This window comes from Aethalodelphis obliquidens, unplaced genomic scaffold, assembly GCF_003676395.1.
Source record: "Aethalodelphis obliquidens isolate GAN/ISIS:26980383/991018 unplaced genomic scaffold, ASM367639v1 scaffold58, whole genome shotgun sequence".
Lineage (NCBI taxonomy): Eukaryota > Metazoa > Chordata > Mammalia > Artiodactyla > Delphinidae > Aethalodelphis > Aethalodelphis obliquidens.
This window is the reverse complement of record NW_020838002.1, coordinates 11,539,407-11,555,650: the sequence shown is the minus strand read 5'-3', so window position 1 is coordinate 11,555,650 and position 16,244 is coordinate 11,539,407. Positions and strand designations below refer to the sequence as shown.

General features: G+C 48.2%; 1 protein-coding gene across 4 annotated transcripts in view; it reads left to right on the top strand.

Moving 5' to 3' along the window:
* HNF1B (HNF1 homeobox B) overlaps window positions 1-16,244 on the top strand; it is a 136,444-nt gene that overhangs the window by 109,218 nt on the left and 10,982 nt on the right. For 2 of the 4 annotated variants that reach the window (XM_027087392.1, XM_027087390.1), the window contains exons 8-10: window positions 5,834-5,994; window positions 10,861-10,993; window positions 14,617-14,811. In XM_027087392.1, coding sequence (XP_026943193.1) covers window positions 5,834-5,994; window positions 10,861-10,993; window positions 14,617-14,811 — 489 coding nt within the window. Of the gene's footprint in view, window positions 1-5,833; window positions 5,995-10,857; window positions 10,994-14,616; window positions 14,812-16,244 lie in introns of all 4 variants that reach the window. The other 2 variants (XM_027087391.1, XM_027087389.1) reach the window with 1 other exon arrangement.

The following is a 16,244-nucleotide window of genomic DNA, read 5'->3' as shown; positions in this document are numbered from 1 at the left end:
TCTTAGCCACTGGACCACCAGGGAAGTCCCATAATAGTGTGTATATGTTAATCCCAAACTCCTAAACTGATTTTTGAAGCTCGTAGAGAGCCGGATTAGATATCCAGGGCTCTATGGGGTAGTCCAAGCCCCTGAAGCACAGGTTTATGAAAAGTTTCTGTAGTTAATTACACCCTGGACAGCTCCTCTCTGGGATCCTCCTGGGAGGCAGTTGCTTCCACCTTTGAACACAGGGGCACAGTCAGTCCTATAGAACCCAACATACCCATCATAAAAACCACCGTGCTTTGCAAGGTCACACAATAAAAACCACAGGGCTTATGGGAAAAAAATGGGGTTAAGGGCACAATACTCAAAAGCTTTGTCGTTGACACCTTTTAAAAAAGATAAGAATCTAATAAAAACATTAGCAGAGTTTTACACCTGTTAAATGCCTAAGAAATACATAAACACTGTACAACAATAAATATGGCTCTTTACCTTGAAAAAGGCCTAAAGTTTGCCCATTGAAGTGAGCATCGGAAGGGCTGCAGCTGGTGAGTTATTGTGAGGTGGGGGACGGATGTGGCTTACAGTACATGCAGTGAACTAATGGTAGCTGGTAGATGTTTGAAGAGTGTGTGAGAGAGAGAGAGAGAGAGAGAGAGAGTGTGTGTGTGTGTGTGTGTGCATTTAGTGTATTCCTATGTGAATGGATAAACAAGTTCCTACTGTATAGCACAGGGAACTATATTCAATATCCTGGGATAAACCGTAATGGAAAAGAATATAAAGAAGAATGTATATATGTGTATAAATGAACCACTTTGCTGTACAGCAGAAACTAACACAATGCTGTAAATCAACTATACTTCAATTTTTTAAAAAACAAACAAACAAAAAAGCAATTGTAGTTATTCCTATGTGGCTCCATTCAGCTGGGTGCAGATTTCTGAATCCCTCAAATATGAAATTCATGTTGTACTCAAATTATTCCCTAATATATCAATAGAATTGGAACCAATCCACACTGTTAATACCAATATGACCGCAGAACTGACTGTATTTTCTCCTTCTGCCAGAAGGGATGCTCCCTTGTTCTCTGGGGCAAGGATCCTCAAAGCACCTGAGGGCTTATTCCCTCATTCAATGAATATTCACACATCAGCCCCTCTGCTAGGCTCTGAGGATGCTCTTTAAGAGGGAGAGAGAAGGAAACATATCCTCAGGGCATTTTAGTGCAGGGTGACCAGCTCCTGCTGTAAGAGTCTCTACTGTATGTTAAATACAAAGGATGGAACAGATAACTACCAGGATGAATCAAGGAGAGCTTCACAGAAGAGGTGACATTTAGCCCTTTTAAATGATGGGACATGGAGAAGAAGGGAAGAGCTCTCCAGGCACAGGGAACAGCATAAGCAAAGGCACAGAGGCAGGAGATGGCAGGGTCTGGCTGAGGAGTGGCAGGGCTCTGACATGGCTGTATGGGATGTGGTGACAGATGATACCAATAAGGCAGACTGGAGTCACAACAGCCCAATTCTGCCATTGAGGTGTTGGGGCTTTTCCAGAAGGCAGTGAGGAGCAGCGTTAGGTTTCCAAAGAGTGCCGTGGCATGGTGCAATTTTGTTCTAGAAAGAAATCCCAGCCTGCAGTAGTGTGAAGAGTGCCCTGGATTGGGTGCTGGTACAGGAAGGCAGCGTATGGAGAGGCCGGCTTCTGGAACCGTAAGCTTCCTTCATGTTTTGTCACTTCTGACCAGTCATGTTGGATAGAAACCAAATGATTTGTCTCTGTCCCACATGCTGTCAGGAGTTCGGAAATGGCATCATCACCCACGGTGCTGAGGCCTGGGAACAGGTGAGAGTAGACATCTCCTCTCCAAGGCCTCAGGGCTGTCTCTAGATTCCAGCTAAGATGCCTTTGCTGCTGGACTGTATACTTGCTGTGGTTCTTTGCTGCTGGACTGTATACTTGCTGTGGTTCTTAGGGCTGCTGATAGGATGTGGCCAATGAGTGACTTGAGCCAGGAAGTGAGTGGGAAGTACATGACCACCTTCTGGCTTTGTCATTTCTCCTGCGGGACCTCTGTGGCTATTAGCCTGGCATCTTCGGTCAGTCACTATTAAACCAGAGCCCTTGTCGTATGTTCATTTTCAGAGCCTGCAATGGTGAAGGGAGAAGGGAAGATGCCATTCCACTTCTTACAGGCTCCCTGCCACAATGCCTGGCACAGGATAGGTGCTCAATGAAGTTTTGTGAACTCAGCCTTCCTAAAAATGTCTTTTAAACAAAGACAATCCCCAAATAGGAGGAACAGATGTGTCTCGAGTAACTGTTGTGTGCCAAGCGTGGCCTGGGTAATTTCACGCCCATAACTCATCCACTGACCAAAGGGATGGAAATCATTAACAATAAAGAAACTGAAGCTCAGGGAGGTTAAGTAATTCCCCCAAGGTCACACAGCTATTATGTGGTAGAGCCAGGATTTAAACCCATGTCACCTGGCACCAGAGCTTATTCTACTTTGGTTCTCCTTTCAAGCGCTCTTCTGAGTTTGTGAAATACACAAGGACCTGGCCTCTCCTTCCTCTAACGAGAACACCGATTTCTGGTCTCGTAGGCAGAGATCTTGTGATACACCCTCCACCTCCGCACCCCCTTTTAAGGCGGCTGGCTGATTACAGCCACCCTCTCAGGAGCCTGAGTGATTGCCAAATTCCTGGTGAGAGGAGTGTCAGTGGGAAAAGCTACAGGTGCACCTGGAGCGGATGAGCAGCCTCGTGCCCAGCTCTCACCGCACTCTGTTGAGAGTAGTGTGGTGATGATAGCCCCCTCCCCACAGTAAGCACTCCTCTGGCTGAGAGATGAGGGAGCTAGAGCTCACCCAATACACTGATGGCAGAACTGAGTTCAAAACAGGGCTCCCTTAATCCCCAGCCAGACGCTATCTCTCAACCAGAGGTCCTTAAAGGGAGGTGCAGAGGTCTAGGCCCATCTGTCTTTGAGGAGAGCAGCTCCATCATTATATTTCTCATATAATGAAGTTCCGCTGGGGGAGCGGAGAAAACAAGGTTTACAAAGCACAGCAGCCTTGGGCTATGCTGCCGGGATTCTAACAAATGGCTCTTGCCTCCCTCCTGCCAGGCTCCCTTGTGAAGAAGGCTTTTGTTTCCTGCGGATATCTTTGGTTAATTATTTTTAAATAAATAATTATGTAGCCTGGGATAGGGGAGAAGTCTCCCCACGACCCATATTCGATCACCAGAGGACTGGCCCTCTTCCTTCAGCCAAATTAAATAGGCGAAAACGAGCGTCTGTTTGACTTGAGACTGAATCAATGATGGGGACAAGCTGGGAGGTGAAAACACACCTGACTCCCAGCGTTATCACTGCTCTCTCAGGAGCAGAGCATCTTGGGGAGGTAAATAGCTGGTCAGGGAGTCAGAGGAAGCCAGAGAAAAACAGGGTGAAGTCCAGTTTCTCCAAAAGGAAAGAACAAGAGGGCCAGGGGCCAGGCCTCCCTCCCAAGTTGCTTCCAGGACAAAGCATCAGTGGTTGCAGCAGAGTTGGATTCTTTGGAAATGATTCTCCGTGGAAAGGTAATTCCATTCAGTAGTTAGAACCTACTGTTCATTGTCCAGAATTCTAGAGTCTTAGGGCAAACATCTTGGGCTCCATCCCTACACCAGCTCCCTTCCTGCAGCATCGCTAGCCGTGTTTGCCGTTTATCTGGCATTCTGCTGAGAGCTTTATAGATGTCATCTCTAATCCAAAGTAGCCCTATTAAGGAAGCGTCCTCTTCACTTTATGAGAGGAAACAGCCACAGAGGGAGAGAGTGATTTTTCCCAAGATCACGCATCTGTTAAGAGCAAAGTCAGGATTGGAACCCGAGTTTGTCCAGCTCCAGAGCACACAATCTTCCCGTTAGCCCCCCTTGTTAGAAAATCCTTCGTTTAATTGATCTGAAATCTGTCTCCCCCTTTTCTACTGGACCCAGCTGCCTTCTGAGCTCACAAGTTCCAGATCTCTCTTCTCCTAAATAAGTATCTTGCTGGGAACCCGGTGGCAAATATGAGTGGAGAAAAAGGACCTAATTTAACCCAACGGGATGGAGTAGAGGGTGGTAAAGAGGAGACCTAGGGGCTACAGGTAGGTGCAGAGGAAGTCAGACAGGACTGGGCAGGCAGCGTGGGCTTGGAGACGTGGAAGTCTTTCTTCCTCTTAGCTTCATGGTTCCTGTTCACCACCACCACCAAAATAGAGTGCTCCAGACCTATCACTACCAAACTCCAGTGCCGGCCGTCTGCCAACACCCCCACCCCCAGCAGCCCCTTGAATCAAAAGATGGGGAAACAACCAATAGAAGAAGCCCACAGAGCATGCATCAAGCCACTTCGTAGTCAAACAAGTTGCTCCTGAAGGTTAGAACCCTGCCCTAGCGTTTGTTTGTTTTCTCCCCAGCCCTCTTAAGCTCTAGGTCACATCAGCCTTGGGGAACGTCCTTTGCACAATTCAAGGAAAACCAGCTTGTATCTCCTCTTGGCAAGCTTTGTCTTCGTGAATAAGAGGCTGCTGGTTAGGGCAGCTTGCCTGGCTCCCAGGGGTGCGGAGGGGGACTTCTGCAGGCTCCTCGAGCAGGTGGGGCTCCAGGTGGGGCAGGAGGCAGGGCAGGGGGCAAGCGGACCGACAGAACTCGGATACTTGATACAGTGATGTTTGATCCTGGGGAACTGGGCAAAAGGGAAAACGAAGGAGAAGTTGGTCCTCCTCTCCAAATAATTCCATGCCTAAGGCATTTGGTCTCCATCCCTTGCAGGTAGGAACAGGGTCCCCCGAACCTTTCTGTCCAATCCAAAGCATAAACCAGAACACTGTCTTTCTCAGCTTTGAGCTGAGGGTGAGATGCCTCAGCTACCCCTGGCTTCGTCTTTGGCTGTTTCACAGGCACATCAAGCAGGACTTGGACTCTGCACACTGGGCCCAGGTTCTCTTCCCCCTTCAGCTCCCTTCACCCGCCTGGTCTCTGCCCAGCACTGTCCCTTTCCTGAGCACAGACCTGCGCTTTGGTTCCCGAGCGAGAGGGAGGGTCAGAGCAGTGACATTGCACACATGCTTGGTTCTCCCCTCCCTTGCAGACCAAACTGCAGTGGTTTACTAGGCATCCGCCTCCTGCCTGTGCTTGCTGCCTGCCCCACCTCCTAGCAGACACGCCTTCCCCTGGGCCCTGGAAGTCAGCCAAATGGGACCCCACCAAAGGAATGTGAGTTCCAGAACCGAAGACTCCTAGCTTCAGCCCCATCCTGACCCTGCTCCGCCTGTGTCCCCCTGGCCTCTTGGGCTTGGCCAAAATGGTGGTGCACAGAGTCTGGTGCATTTTGTTGTGGCCCTTATAAGGGTTGCTGGGCCAGTCCCTCTCCGTAAAATCCATCAACTCATGCTTTGAAGCCCTGCTTGGCCAAGCGATGCCAGGGAAACATTTCTAGAAGGCATTTTGAAGAACAAAAGAAATACGCCAGCCAGAAAGAGAAGCCCCTAAATCCTAAACGAACTATGCTGAAGCAACAAGAATCAGAATCCATTCATTTGTTCATTCGTTCGTTCATTCATTTGACAGATACTTATTGAGTGGCTACCGAGGGAATACAGCCATGAACAAAACAAAACAGATAAAAACATCCTGCCCTCATGGAGATTACATTCTAGAATTCAAGCAGAGGCCATGCAACCTCTACCCTAGAGAAAGACAGCGGATGGAAGGCAGCTTTTCTTCCTTGTCATCCACCCTAGAAAGCAAGTGTTCTCGGGTCAGGTGGCACTAATCTTCGCTGTTGGGTCTGCCTTGTTTTGCAGGAGTGCGCTACAGCCAGCAGGGAAACAATGAGGTCACTTCCTCCTCAACAATCAGTCACCATGGCAACAGCGCCATGGTGACTAGCCAGTCTGTTTTACAGCAAGTCTCTCCAGCCAGCCTGGACCCGGGCCACAATCTCCTCTCACCTGATGGTAAAATGGTGAGTACACCTGGGCCATTGTAGCTCTGGAGCTGATAAGATAAGAGGCAAAACAAACACAACTTCTCACAAGGCCTGCCTCAAACAATGAACCATTGTAGCCCCACAGGGGAAAATGGGGGCCGTCCAGAGTTGGAACGGAAAGGTAGAACCGGTGACCCAGCCTTTGGCGGGTGGAAGAGGTGTTCGGTTTGAACCCAGCCAATAAATCTGACAGAGCCCTGCTCTCGTTTTATTGATTGAATGCCTCATAAAGGAGCAAAGCGGGTGGGACACTGTTTGTTTTGGGGCTGCCGGTGACATTTGAGTTGATAAAATGCTCATTCATCCCCCCCAACCCAGGGCCTCCAAAGCCAGTTTTTTAACCCAGAGAGCACCTCACTTTGAAACAAGCCCCCTCTTCCTCTTCACACCCTCCTGGTCCTGGCAAGGAGGGTAGTTAAGTCAGGATTGAGTGGATGGCGGGAGGTGGGGAAGCTTCTGGCACGGGGGTTTTGAAGGACACTGGACGGCAGTGAAGATCACAGCACAAAATGGCAGGTGGGGTGGGGCGGTGCTTACAGGGTGAGTGGGAAACACCAACTTTGAAGTTACAGTGACCCGGGTTCAAATCCCAGCTCGGCATTTAATAGCTGTGTAGCCTTGGGCAGGTTCTAGCTCTTTCTTTCTCATCTATAAAAAGTAATAACACTAGGGTTGTTGGCAGAACAAAGGTGATAACACGAGAGGCACGGTGTTGGGGACGGTAAATATTCCATGAACGACAATGCGATTGTTGTTAGGTGAATGTCAGTATTATTCTCCCTAAATGAAGTTGTCTATACCCATAACCACAGCCCAGCCCCAGATGTCAGTTGAGCAGCCCCGCCCAGTGAGGAATAGACTAGTTGATGTTGAATTTTCGACGTTCTAATCCTCAAGCAACACAAGCGCAGCAGGGGAGGGCGGCTTCCAAGAGAACGCAGCATGACGACACTAGGAAGGGTAGAACGTGGAAAACTTGATTCTTTGGGTCATGCTCTGTGTTTCACAGGAGGGAGGAGCCGTGGGTTCCTGGCTTCCAAGCTCAAGGTGGAGCCGTATGCCTTCCTTCAAGGTGTCTGACCTAGAGGCGGGGGTGGGGGGGGTGGCGGGGGTGGGGGGTGGCGGGCAGGGAGCCGATGCCATTCTAGACCTTGACGTGTGTGCCGTGTAGGCAACACAGGAATGGTGAGTCACAGGTGACTGAGTCCCCAGCTCCCTGGAGGAAAAAACAAAGTGTAATATCCGAGGGGAGCGCCAGGCCTGGCCAACTCTAGTTTGGGGACTTGAGCTGATCAATCCCTGGTAGTGGTCTCTGCAAAAGGAAACGAAAGATGCTCCTAGGGGAGCCCTTTTGCAGCCCCCTTGCCCACCTCTCATCCCTTAAGCTTCTTCTTTGGCTGCCTTGTGAGACCCAAATAAGTTAAAGGATTGCCCAGACTTCCCTGGAGGAGGGGGGCGGGGCTTGCGGGAGAGATCTTGACTTCCCAGCGGAGGAAACAGGTCTCCTCTCCTATTGCTTGAAGGTCCTTGGGGTTTCCCTGTGAGCCCTCCTGCCCTTCCTCCTAACAAGCAAACTGCCTCACCCAGGCCGGGGCGCTCCAAAGGCAGCCGCAGGAGACGCTTTTTTCTTCCTCTTCTGCTCGGCAGCGCCCTAATGAGCAGTATGTTATTGGATTGATGATTGACCAAGACAGCACACCTCAACGTTAGCAAACACCTGGAAGCTTGTTTGCAGGGACCAGCTTTTCTCTAGTTTCCAACACCCTGGCTCATATGTTATGTCACTATCACTGGATGCCCAAATTCAAGAGTCTGTTTTCGGTTAATATATAACAAGCCCATCACAGATCCTGGTCCACCAAAGACAGGAGTGGAGTATGGTTTAAAATAACGCAGCAAGGGAACGAGTGTGTCCACGTCGTGGGTTCTGTTGTTTATCAGCCATAGGATGGACGTTGCTTAACTTCAGTTTCCTCATCTGGAAAATGGGGGATAACAATGCCTGCATCACCAGGGTGGTGTAAGGCTTGCCTGTAACTCTGCCGTTTTGGGGATAAGACCCATCCAGGGAATGACAGTCTTCGTGTGCTGACCTGTGGTAGGATGTGCATTTGAAATCTTCCCACAGGGATTGGTTTTGGAAATAATGGTGATCCCTTTGAGCTTTCTTTTATTCTATTTGGCCCCCACCCCATGCCCAAATGGCATGCGTCCACAAAGAGCTGGCCAGGTTTCAGACTGCAGTCTGTGTCTGTTGAACCTTGTGTTTTAGAAAAGCACATGCTGGATACTTCCACAGTATCAAAGCAGTAGAGCTTAATAGTGAAAAGCTCAGGCCTGGAGGCAGATCGCCTGCTCTTCATGGCCACTGTACCACTTGGGCACATTTCTTAACTTCTCCAAACTTCCGTCGTCTTGTCTGCAAAGGAGAGTTAATAGTACCAACCTTGTAGATGGTAGGTGTGTGAATCACAAAGCAAAGGACTGCAAAAGGCAGCGCTGATACCACTCAAACTCTCTGGATTATCCTGTGAGGATCATGACAGATATTCTTGGCAGCTCCCTGGCTTCCATCAGTCCTGAAGGCAAATAGAAGATGATGGTTGCGTTTTAGAGTGGGAAGGAGCTTGACCAAGGTGCCCCCCAAAATAGTAAGTGGATGGGACTTAAAGCCCAGCAGCACTGGGTTTGAATCCTGGCTTCCTCGCTTACGAGTCAGGTGACACAGAGCTGCTCTCTCAACTCTTCTGAGGCTCTCTTTCTCTTTTTTAAAAAATTTTTATGGAAATATAGTTGATTTACAATGTTGTGTTAGTTTCAGATGTACAGCAAAGTGATTCAGTTATACATATATAAATATATATTTTTTCACATTCTCTTCCATTGAGAGAGGCTCAGTTTCTTAATCTGTACCATGGAGCAATAATCATAACGCCTTCCCTATGTGTGCCATTAACTATTGAGAACAATCAGTGAAAGCACTTTACAAGCGCGAAAACCATACACATTTAAATTGTTTTTATCATTAGCACCCACGTTTCTCCTTCACCGTTAAAACCAGACATTGAAATGGCAGAGATTACTGTCACTCCATTGACTTTCTCCAAAGGACTGCATTACTCAGGGCAAGTCTGAAGGCAGGTCACTGACTTTTTTTTTTTTTTTTAATGACTCTGACATTTTGAAAAACAAGTCCAGCAAACAAGCTGGTTCTCTCTTGTTTGATGTGGTCAGAATTCCTTCTTGGTCATGTGACCCCTAACTCATGTCTTGATGCTCGTTTTAAAAACACAAACAAACCTGTTTGGGTTTTTCTTTCTTTCTTTTTCAAATTCACCTTGGAAGCTATGGGGTTGATCAGAAGGGCAGGCAAGAGAGAGTGTCTTCCCCCCTGGGTGCTGGTGTGAGACCTATAGTCTAAGGAGCTCTGGGTCACAAGGGAAGGAAGAAGGAGAGGGCGACTCAAACATCTGATGTATGTATCCCAACCCTAACCCACCTGTCAGCATTCCTGATGCCATCAAGAATGTCTGAGTTATTTCAGAGTGAGGGGGGACAGTCCTTTCTTAGTAATACTTCTAAAAATTATTTTAAAACTATAAATAGTAAGCTACTTTATCATGAATAAAAGTTTGTTGTGTGTATGTGTGTGTAAAACTGAAAACTTCTTATAATTAATGGGGAAACATTGGAAGCATTTCTGATAATACAGAATCAAAGTAAGTACATCTATTACCTCTGTTACTGGTTAATACTACTGGGAAAATTCTAACCAATGCAATATGACATGTAGACGTATTAGCACTAGCAAGGAAGAGACCCAATTAGCATTATAGGCCTGTGATGCCGTTATATATACACTTGGGAAAATGAAGAAAATCGATAAGGAAAAGACACTATTAGGAATAAATAGGACTCAGAGTGGCCTTGGACAAAAATACACAAAACTCAGTAGGTTTCTCTTACTAATCTGTCATTAACATATAATGGTGAAACGGAGTCAAGCCTCATTTAGTAGCTTTGTCATTACAATAGTAGCTTCCTGCCCAAAAAAAAAAAAATTTTTTTTAAATGTATAGTAGAGATTTGGGAAAAGTAGAGAAGCCCAATCATGGCTGATCTCCCCCAGAAAAACCTTAGTAATAATTATCGGGTAAAAGTCCTCCGTAAAAAGTAAGAACTTGAATATTAGAGTCAGACAGACTTGGGTTTGAACACAAGAGTTACCATTTACTAGTTGTCGGATCTCAGGCGATATGCACAACTACTCTGGGCCTCAGTTTTGTTATCCGTGAAATGGAAATGGCAGAAGTATCTGCCTCGTGGCTCTAGTGAGGTTTGTGAGTTAATGCATGAGCAGTGCTTCCTAGAACCTGTACTCAGTGAAAGCTTCCCTGTGCTCCTGCCTGGGCCCTAATCTGCTACGCTAGGGAATCCCAGGGCATTTCTTCAGCTACTATTTTTAGCAATCACATGTCTTTAGCACCAATACTATAGAGGGCATAGAGCAGAACAGAAGATACTTTCAACATGAGCCAGAGACAATCACATAATACACATGGGCTGAGGAATCTCTAAGGCAAGCTAGTAATTCAAAGGTAGTCAACAAGCAGGCACATGAGGGAAGGGATTATGGTCAATATTACTTACCACTCCATCCTCTGTACCTAGAACGGTGCCTATCCCTCACTTGGTGCTTAATAATTGTTCCTGAATGGATGAATGAATGAATGAACCAGTGAATTAGCCATGCCAAGGAATTGCTGAGCCACGTCCTTTTGGACACTGCTCTTTGCAACCCTGATTCTACTCATGCTGCTCTTGTTTTTTTCTCTCCAGCAGATCTCAGTCTCAGGAGGAGGTTTGCCCCCGGTCAGCACCTTGACGAATATCCACAGCCTGTCCCACCACAATCCCCAGCAATCTCAAAACCTCATCATGACCCCCCTCTCTGGAGTCATGGCCATTGCACAAAGTAAGCTCTGTTCTTGGTCAGAAAACTTGGGGGCAGGGAGAAGCAGCATGGGAAATGAGTCAACCTGATTTTAAAAAAACAAAAACAGAAGAACTAAAGAAGATCCCCTTAAAACTCACCTGACACTTGTAGGATTGATTCAACTCGTTTCGTTCCTTATTTCTCTCCTCAACAAGATTTGGATTGTTTAGCCTAAAATAAGAGAAAATTATGGAACGGAGTTGAATCCTGGTCACAGCTCACCAGCTGTGCATTGTGGGTCAAATCATTGAAGCTTTATGAGGGTCAGTCTCCTCATCTGTAAAATGGGTTGGCAATCCAATGACCGTGTGTGTAGACATGCCTGTAAATCGATAAAGCATGAGTATGTATAATATTGTAGCTTATACTTTTGTCTGGTATTCATTCCTATCCCTAAGTATGTGGTGGGTTTTCTAGGAGGTTGGGTTGTGTTGATGTTTCTTTGTGTTGGCCAAGATGGAGCAAGACATGAGGGGCTTCCTTCTTAAAGGGGAATTTTGTGTGGTCGAACGAGACCTCCTTGGCCCACGGTGAAAACATACTGAGAAGGGACTCTGCAGGAAAGTGTCACAGCATCTCTGAGCCTTGACAGATTTAAGGAGAAATAGGTTGTGTATGCCCAGGACTGAAGACAGGGAGAGGGGTCATGTCCTTCCAGCCCCAGCAGCTTGCATCCCACAGAGAGTCCATCCCCATCCATCACAGATGGGCCATTTCAGGGCACAGGAAGGCTGACACGGCTGTGCCAGTGGATGTCTCTCTCAGAGTAATAACGTTGATGTGTATTCAGCATATTTCAGCCTTACGGTAACAGCTCAGGCCAAGTCTTCCTTGTGACCCAGGGAAGCATCCCTGAGAAGTCTCGGGAAAGATCTAAGGGCAGTACATTGCTTATCTTTCTTTCACCCTGGGGATCGCCTCTCTTCCTAAACCATCTCTAGTCAGGGTAGCAACTCAGATCACTTCTGAAGAGAAGGACTTGTGCTCTCCTTGAGGGCAAAACAGGGCTAGGCCCCTAGGAGACACAGGAGTTTACTGAATAAATCAGTGTGGCTCTCTCTGTCCTCAGCAGCTGGGAGATTGATGCCCTCCCCATTGAGTTCTGTAAAGCGAAGTGGGAAAGGAGAAGCCTTTAGAGAACTCACAAAATCAAGTATTTAAAATTTGCTGCCTTTTCACGGGGCCCTCTCCAGCAATATGGTAACCACGCTAACACCAGGGTTTGAGAATGAGATAGGATAACTGAAACCAACTTGCTTACCTTCTAGATGATTTGAAAAGGCCTACGGATAAGATATCCCACCTATATTTTTACAACCAAAATGATACACAAACTGTCCCACTTACCTTCTCTCTTCACACGTCCAGCTTTGGCTGACACACACAGTTATATATTTTCTTAGGCACTATCGGAATTAAAATTTTCCCTGGAGCTATTACATATTTTTCTGTTTTGTTCCTCCTAATTTTTCTCACCCATCCTTCTCTACCTTCTTACAATAATCTTAATCTCCTACTGCAGACAGCCAACACCAGAGTACGTTGACCTTAGAAGGGTGAGAGTGTGTGTGTGTGTGTACTTGAAGCACGATGAGGGTCACCAGAAAACATGGCTGAGATGCAGTGGTCCTACCCCGTGGAGTGTCAGGATGAAGAATCAGTTACGAGTCCAAACTTGTACTGCTCTCCACACGACAGGCCAATAAGCCGAGAGATGAGTTTTGGGGCAAGGAATAGCCAACTCCTGTCCTGTTGAGTATGTGAGCCCTGCCTGGCGACTGCAGAGGCCCAAGGAGAATGTGATAACAGATTACCCAGCAGTGCCAATTCCTCATTCTCTACTCACCTACTGGACTGGATAACATGCTTCTTAAGCAGGAATCAGTGCCCAGAAAACAGATGGAAAGGCCAAGAGTCACACTTCGCAGGAGCTCGAATGACATCAGTGGCTCTCCATCCTGGAATTGAGGCATATCAGGGTCACAGACTGTGTTGAAAATAAAATTCCTGGGCCTCACCTCTAAAGTGTCTGACTCATTAAGTCATGGGTGAGGCCGAGGAATGTATATTTCTTAAAGTGCTCCCCAGGATGATTCTAAAACACAGGCAGGTTGCAGAAGTATGCCCTCCACTGTCATCCACTCTAGACAGCATAATTTGCTTTTCTGGGCAGAGATTTCCCAAAAACAGCAGTGGCAATGGGCTCGGGGAGACAACAGCAAATCCATGGGGCTTCCTCGGGTACTGAGACCTTACGTAGAAGGTAGGAAAGGGAAACAGGAGATCGTGGTATCGGGTGAGACACTGCCTAGAGGAGAAGCCGAACCCCTGGGGAATTGGAGATAGCACTATTCTGATCGCTCAGAGGACCCCACCTCCCCAGTCCCAGCCAGGAGAGCCAGGAGGGGGCTTATTCGTCTTCCCTTCTGCTCATGGGCCTCACCTTTTAGGTTTCTGATAACAGTATCAGCTGGGTTCTGAGCAGGCCATCGTTGAGGTCTTTGTGCTATCTCCACGGAGGACTGCCTCCTCCTGTGAACCTGCTTATGGAACCCTCTCTGTCTCAGGAAAGGCTCTCTAGGTGTCTTTTCCACGTTTGCCTAAAAGAGACCTTTCTCTGGGATTCCTTCTTCATCGCATTCTTCCCCCCACTTCCCAGAAAGCAAGGTCAAAGGAACCTTGGCAGTTCCAGGAAAGAGGTCGGGGTGTCTTTCCCCTGATCCTCACATCCCCACTCCCACCCTGCCTCAGGTGCCTTCCCCAGAGTCCCGCCCAGGGAGACGATGGAGGGTGGGTACCAGGGACCTGATCTTTGCAGTGCTGGCCCCAGTTCTAAAGAGACCTTAGGATACAGACACAGTACAGAACCACGGAGGCCCTCATTCTTCCAGAACAGAAAGCAACACCTACTGGAACTGCCAACCTTCAACTTACTACTTACTCCTTCCAATACCTGGTCCTTTTGAGGCCAGCAGCCCTGTGCTGCCAGATAAGATATACCCTTTTCATAGACTGATTGAGTTGCAGTGTTTTATCCCCTCTCTGTTCCAGGCAAGAGAATGAGCATCTGACCTCTTTCGGGTTTTGCACAGCCCGCTAAATGAGGGGCTTCAGGCTCCATACCTCCAGGACTGTGGAGGGGGGTTTGCTTTTTATCCAAATGTGGGTCCCTGAACACTCCTGCCCCCTGCTGATATATCTGGGCAGTAATCTGCACCTTGGTGTGGATGCCTTTAACCCTGCTCCCTCAGAGCCAGGCATGGATGGAGCAGGCAAGCACAGGGCCCTGCAACCTCAAGGGAGCTAAGTTTGGGAGGTCACAGGACAACTTTGGGAGACTCTCAGGTCTCCTTCAGATCTGTTGAAAGCCCATTTGCATCCACAACTCGCTGTGGAATTTGAGCAAGTCAACTTAATCTCTCTAAGCCTCAGTTTTTTGGTCTATAAGATGGGTCTATAAAATTGCTTTCTGTGCAGTCTCTTACGTAACAGGCTCAGCCCAGTGCCTGGCAAATAGCAGGGCCTCCGTTGATGACCATTCACATCTGTTCACCTGTCCTCCTCCCTGAAGCCATCTCTAATCTTCCCTCTTGTTCACACAGGCCTCAACTCCTCCCAAGCTCAGAGCGTCCCTGTCATCAACAGCGTGGCCGGCAGCCTGGCAGCCCTGCAGCCCGTCCAGTTCTCCCAGCAGCTGCACAGCTCTCACCAGCAGCCCCTCATGCAGCAGAGCCCGGGCAGCCACATGGCCCAGCAGCCCTTCATGGCCGCTGTGACGCAGCTGCAGAACTCACACAGTAAGGACACGGGCAAGTCGGGGAGGGAGCCCAAAGGGACCTCAGCAGCCGAGCTCTTCCCCCTATGGGTCTGAAGCTTCTTGGAAGCTTATTGGTCTGGTCACTTTTCCCTACCTGTGATCAACAAAGCCAATATCTCAAGCATAACTCTTATGCAGTGCTGTGCCTTTTCTGGTCCTCTTCTCTACCCCCAGGATTCCTGGGGGAAAATTTGATGAAGACAATTAAGACCTATATGGAAAGGGGAGCTGGAGATAGAGAGTAAGGGTAGCTTAGATGTGGAGCGAACTCATGCCCCCTTTCCCACCCTGGCCCCCGTGGAAGAGACCCCCAGTCAAGCGCAGCCCCTTTTCCCAACGAGCCTCAACTTAGCCTTTTCCGTTCAAAGTTCCAGGCAGCTGTTACCAAATGATCAGACTTGGCATATAATTTGCCTCCTATTTGCCTTCTCTGAAACTGAAGAATCTTCCAGAGTCCCCACACCCTCCAATTTCCACACCCCAGACATCTCCAATCAAGAACCATGAACATGGGCAGAAAATACCGCCTACACATCATCCTGCACAAGGAATATTAGAGTTTCTGCCCACCACACAGAGGCTGCTTCCCACCTCCAATTTCTACACCTACCCCAAGTCTACCTTTCAACCATTTAGTTCCCACCCACCCCCATCCCCCGTGTCTCTCCCCCTACCCCCTCCTGAGCCCCAGACCCCCAGTCCTCTGGCCACGTCAGGCTGTAGTCCCTGGCCTCTGAGTTTGGGGAGAAATCATGGAAAGGATGGCTTCCCTGCTTCAAGCACAGTTACCACAGGGACACCAGGGACGTCTGTGGAATAGAGTGATAGCCTTAGGGTCAGACAGACCTAGCTGTCTGATTAAATCCTGGCTCTGAGCCTTACCAGCTAGGGAGCCATTGTTAAGTTCCCTAGCTACTCTCAGCTTCAGTTTCATCCTCGTAAAATGGAAATAGTGTGCATGTAGAGTGATTAGGGAAATGAAACAAAAATAGGTATGAACTGAGTTTGGTAAGTGTTAAGAGTTGTAAAAATGCAAGTGATTATTTATCAAGGGACTCCTTAATAGAAGGAGGCAGGGATGGGAAAGAGGATTTCAGTTTCTCCTCCGGCTGCCTCAGGCAGAGCTGTGGGTCTGAGGGAGACCAGCCAAGTTCAGCCTTCTTCTACGCTCGGGGCTCTATTCCCAGGCCTGCGGAGCTGGTTTCTAAGTACCATCTCACATTCCAATCACATTTTCAAGGCTTTAAAAAAATCTACCACAGCCTGTAGCAGAGTCTGGGACCACAGGTGTACCACTGCCCTTCCGTCCAGGGCCAATATGCTCCCCACTTGCCCCCACCCCTCACCTGGACAGGATTCCTCAGTGGCGAGGCCCGGGTATGACAGTCGGAGAGTGGTCATCAGTGACCTGTG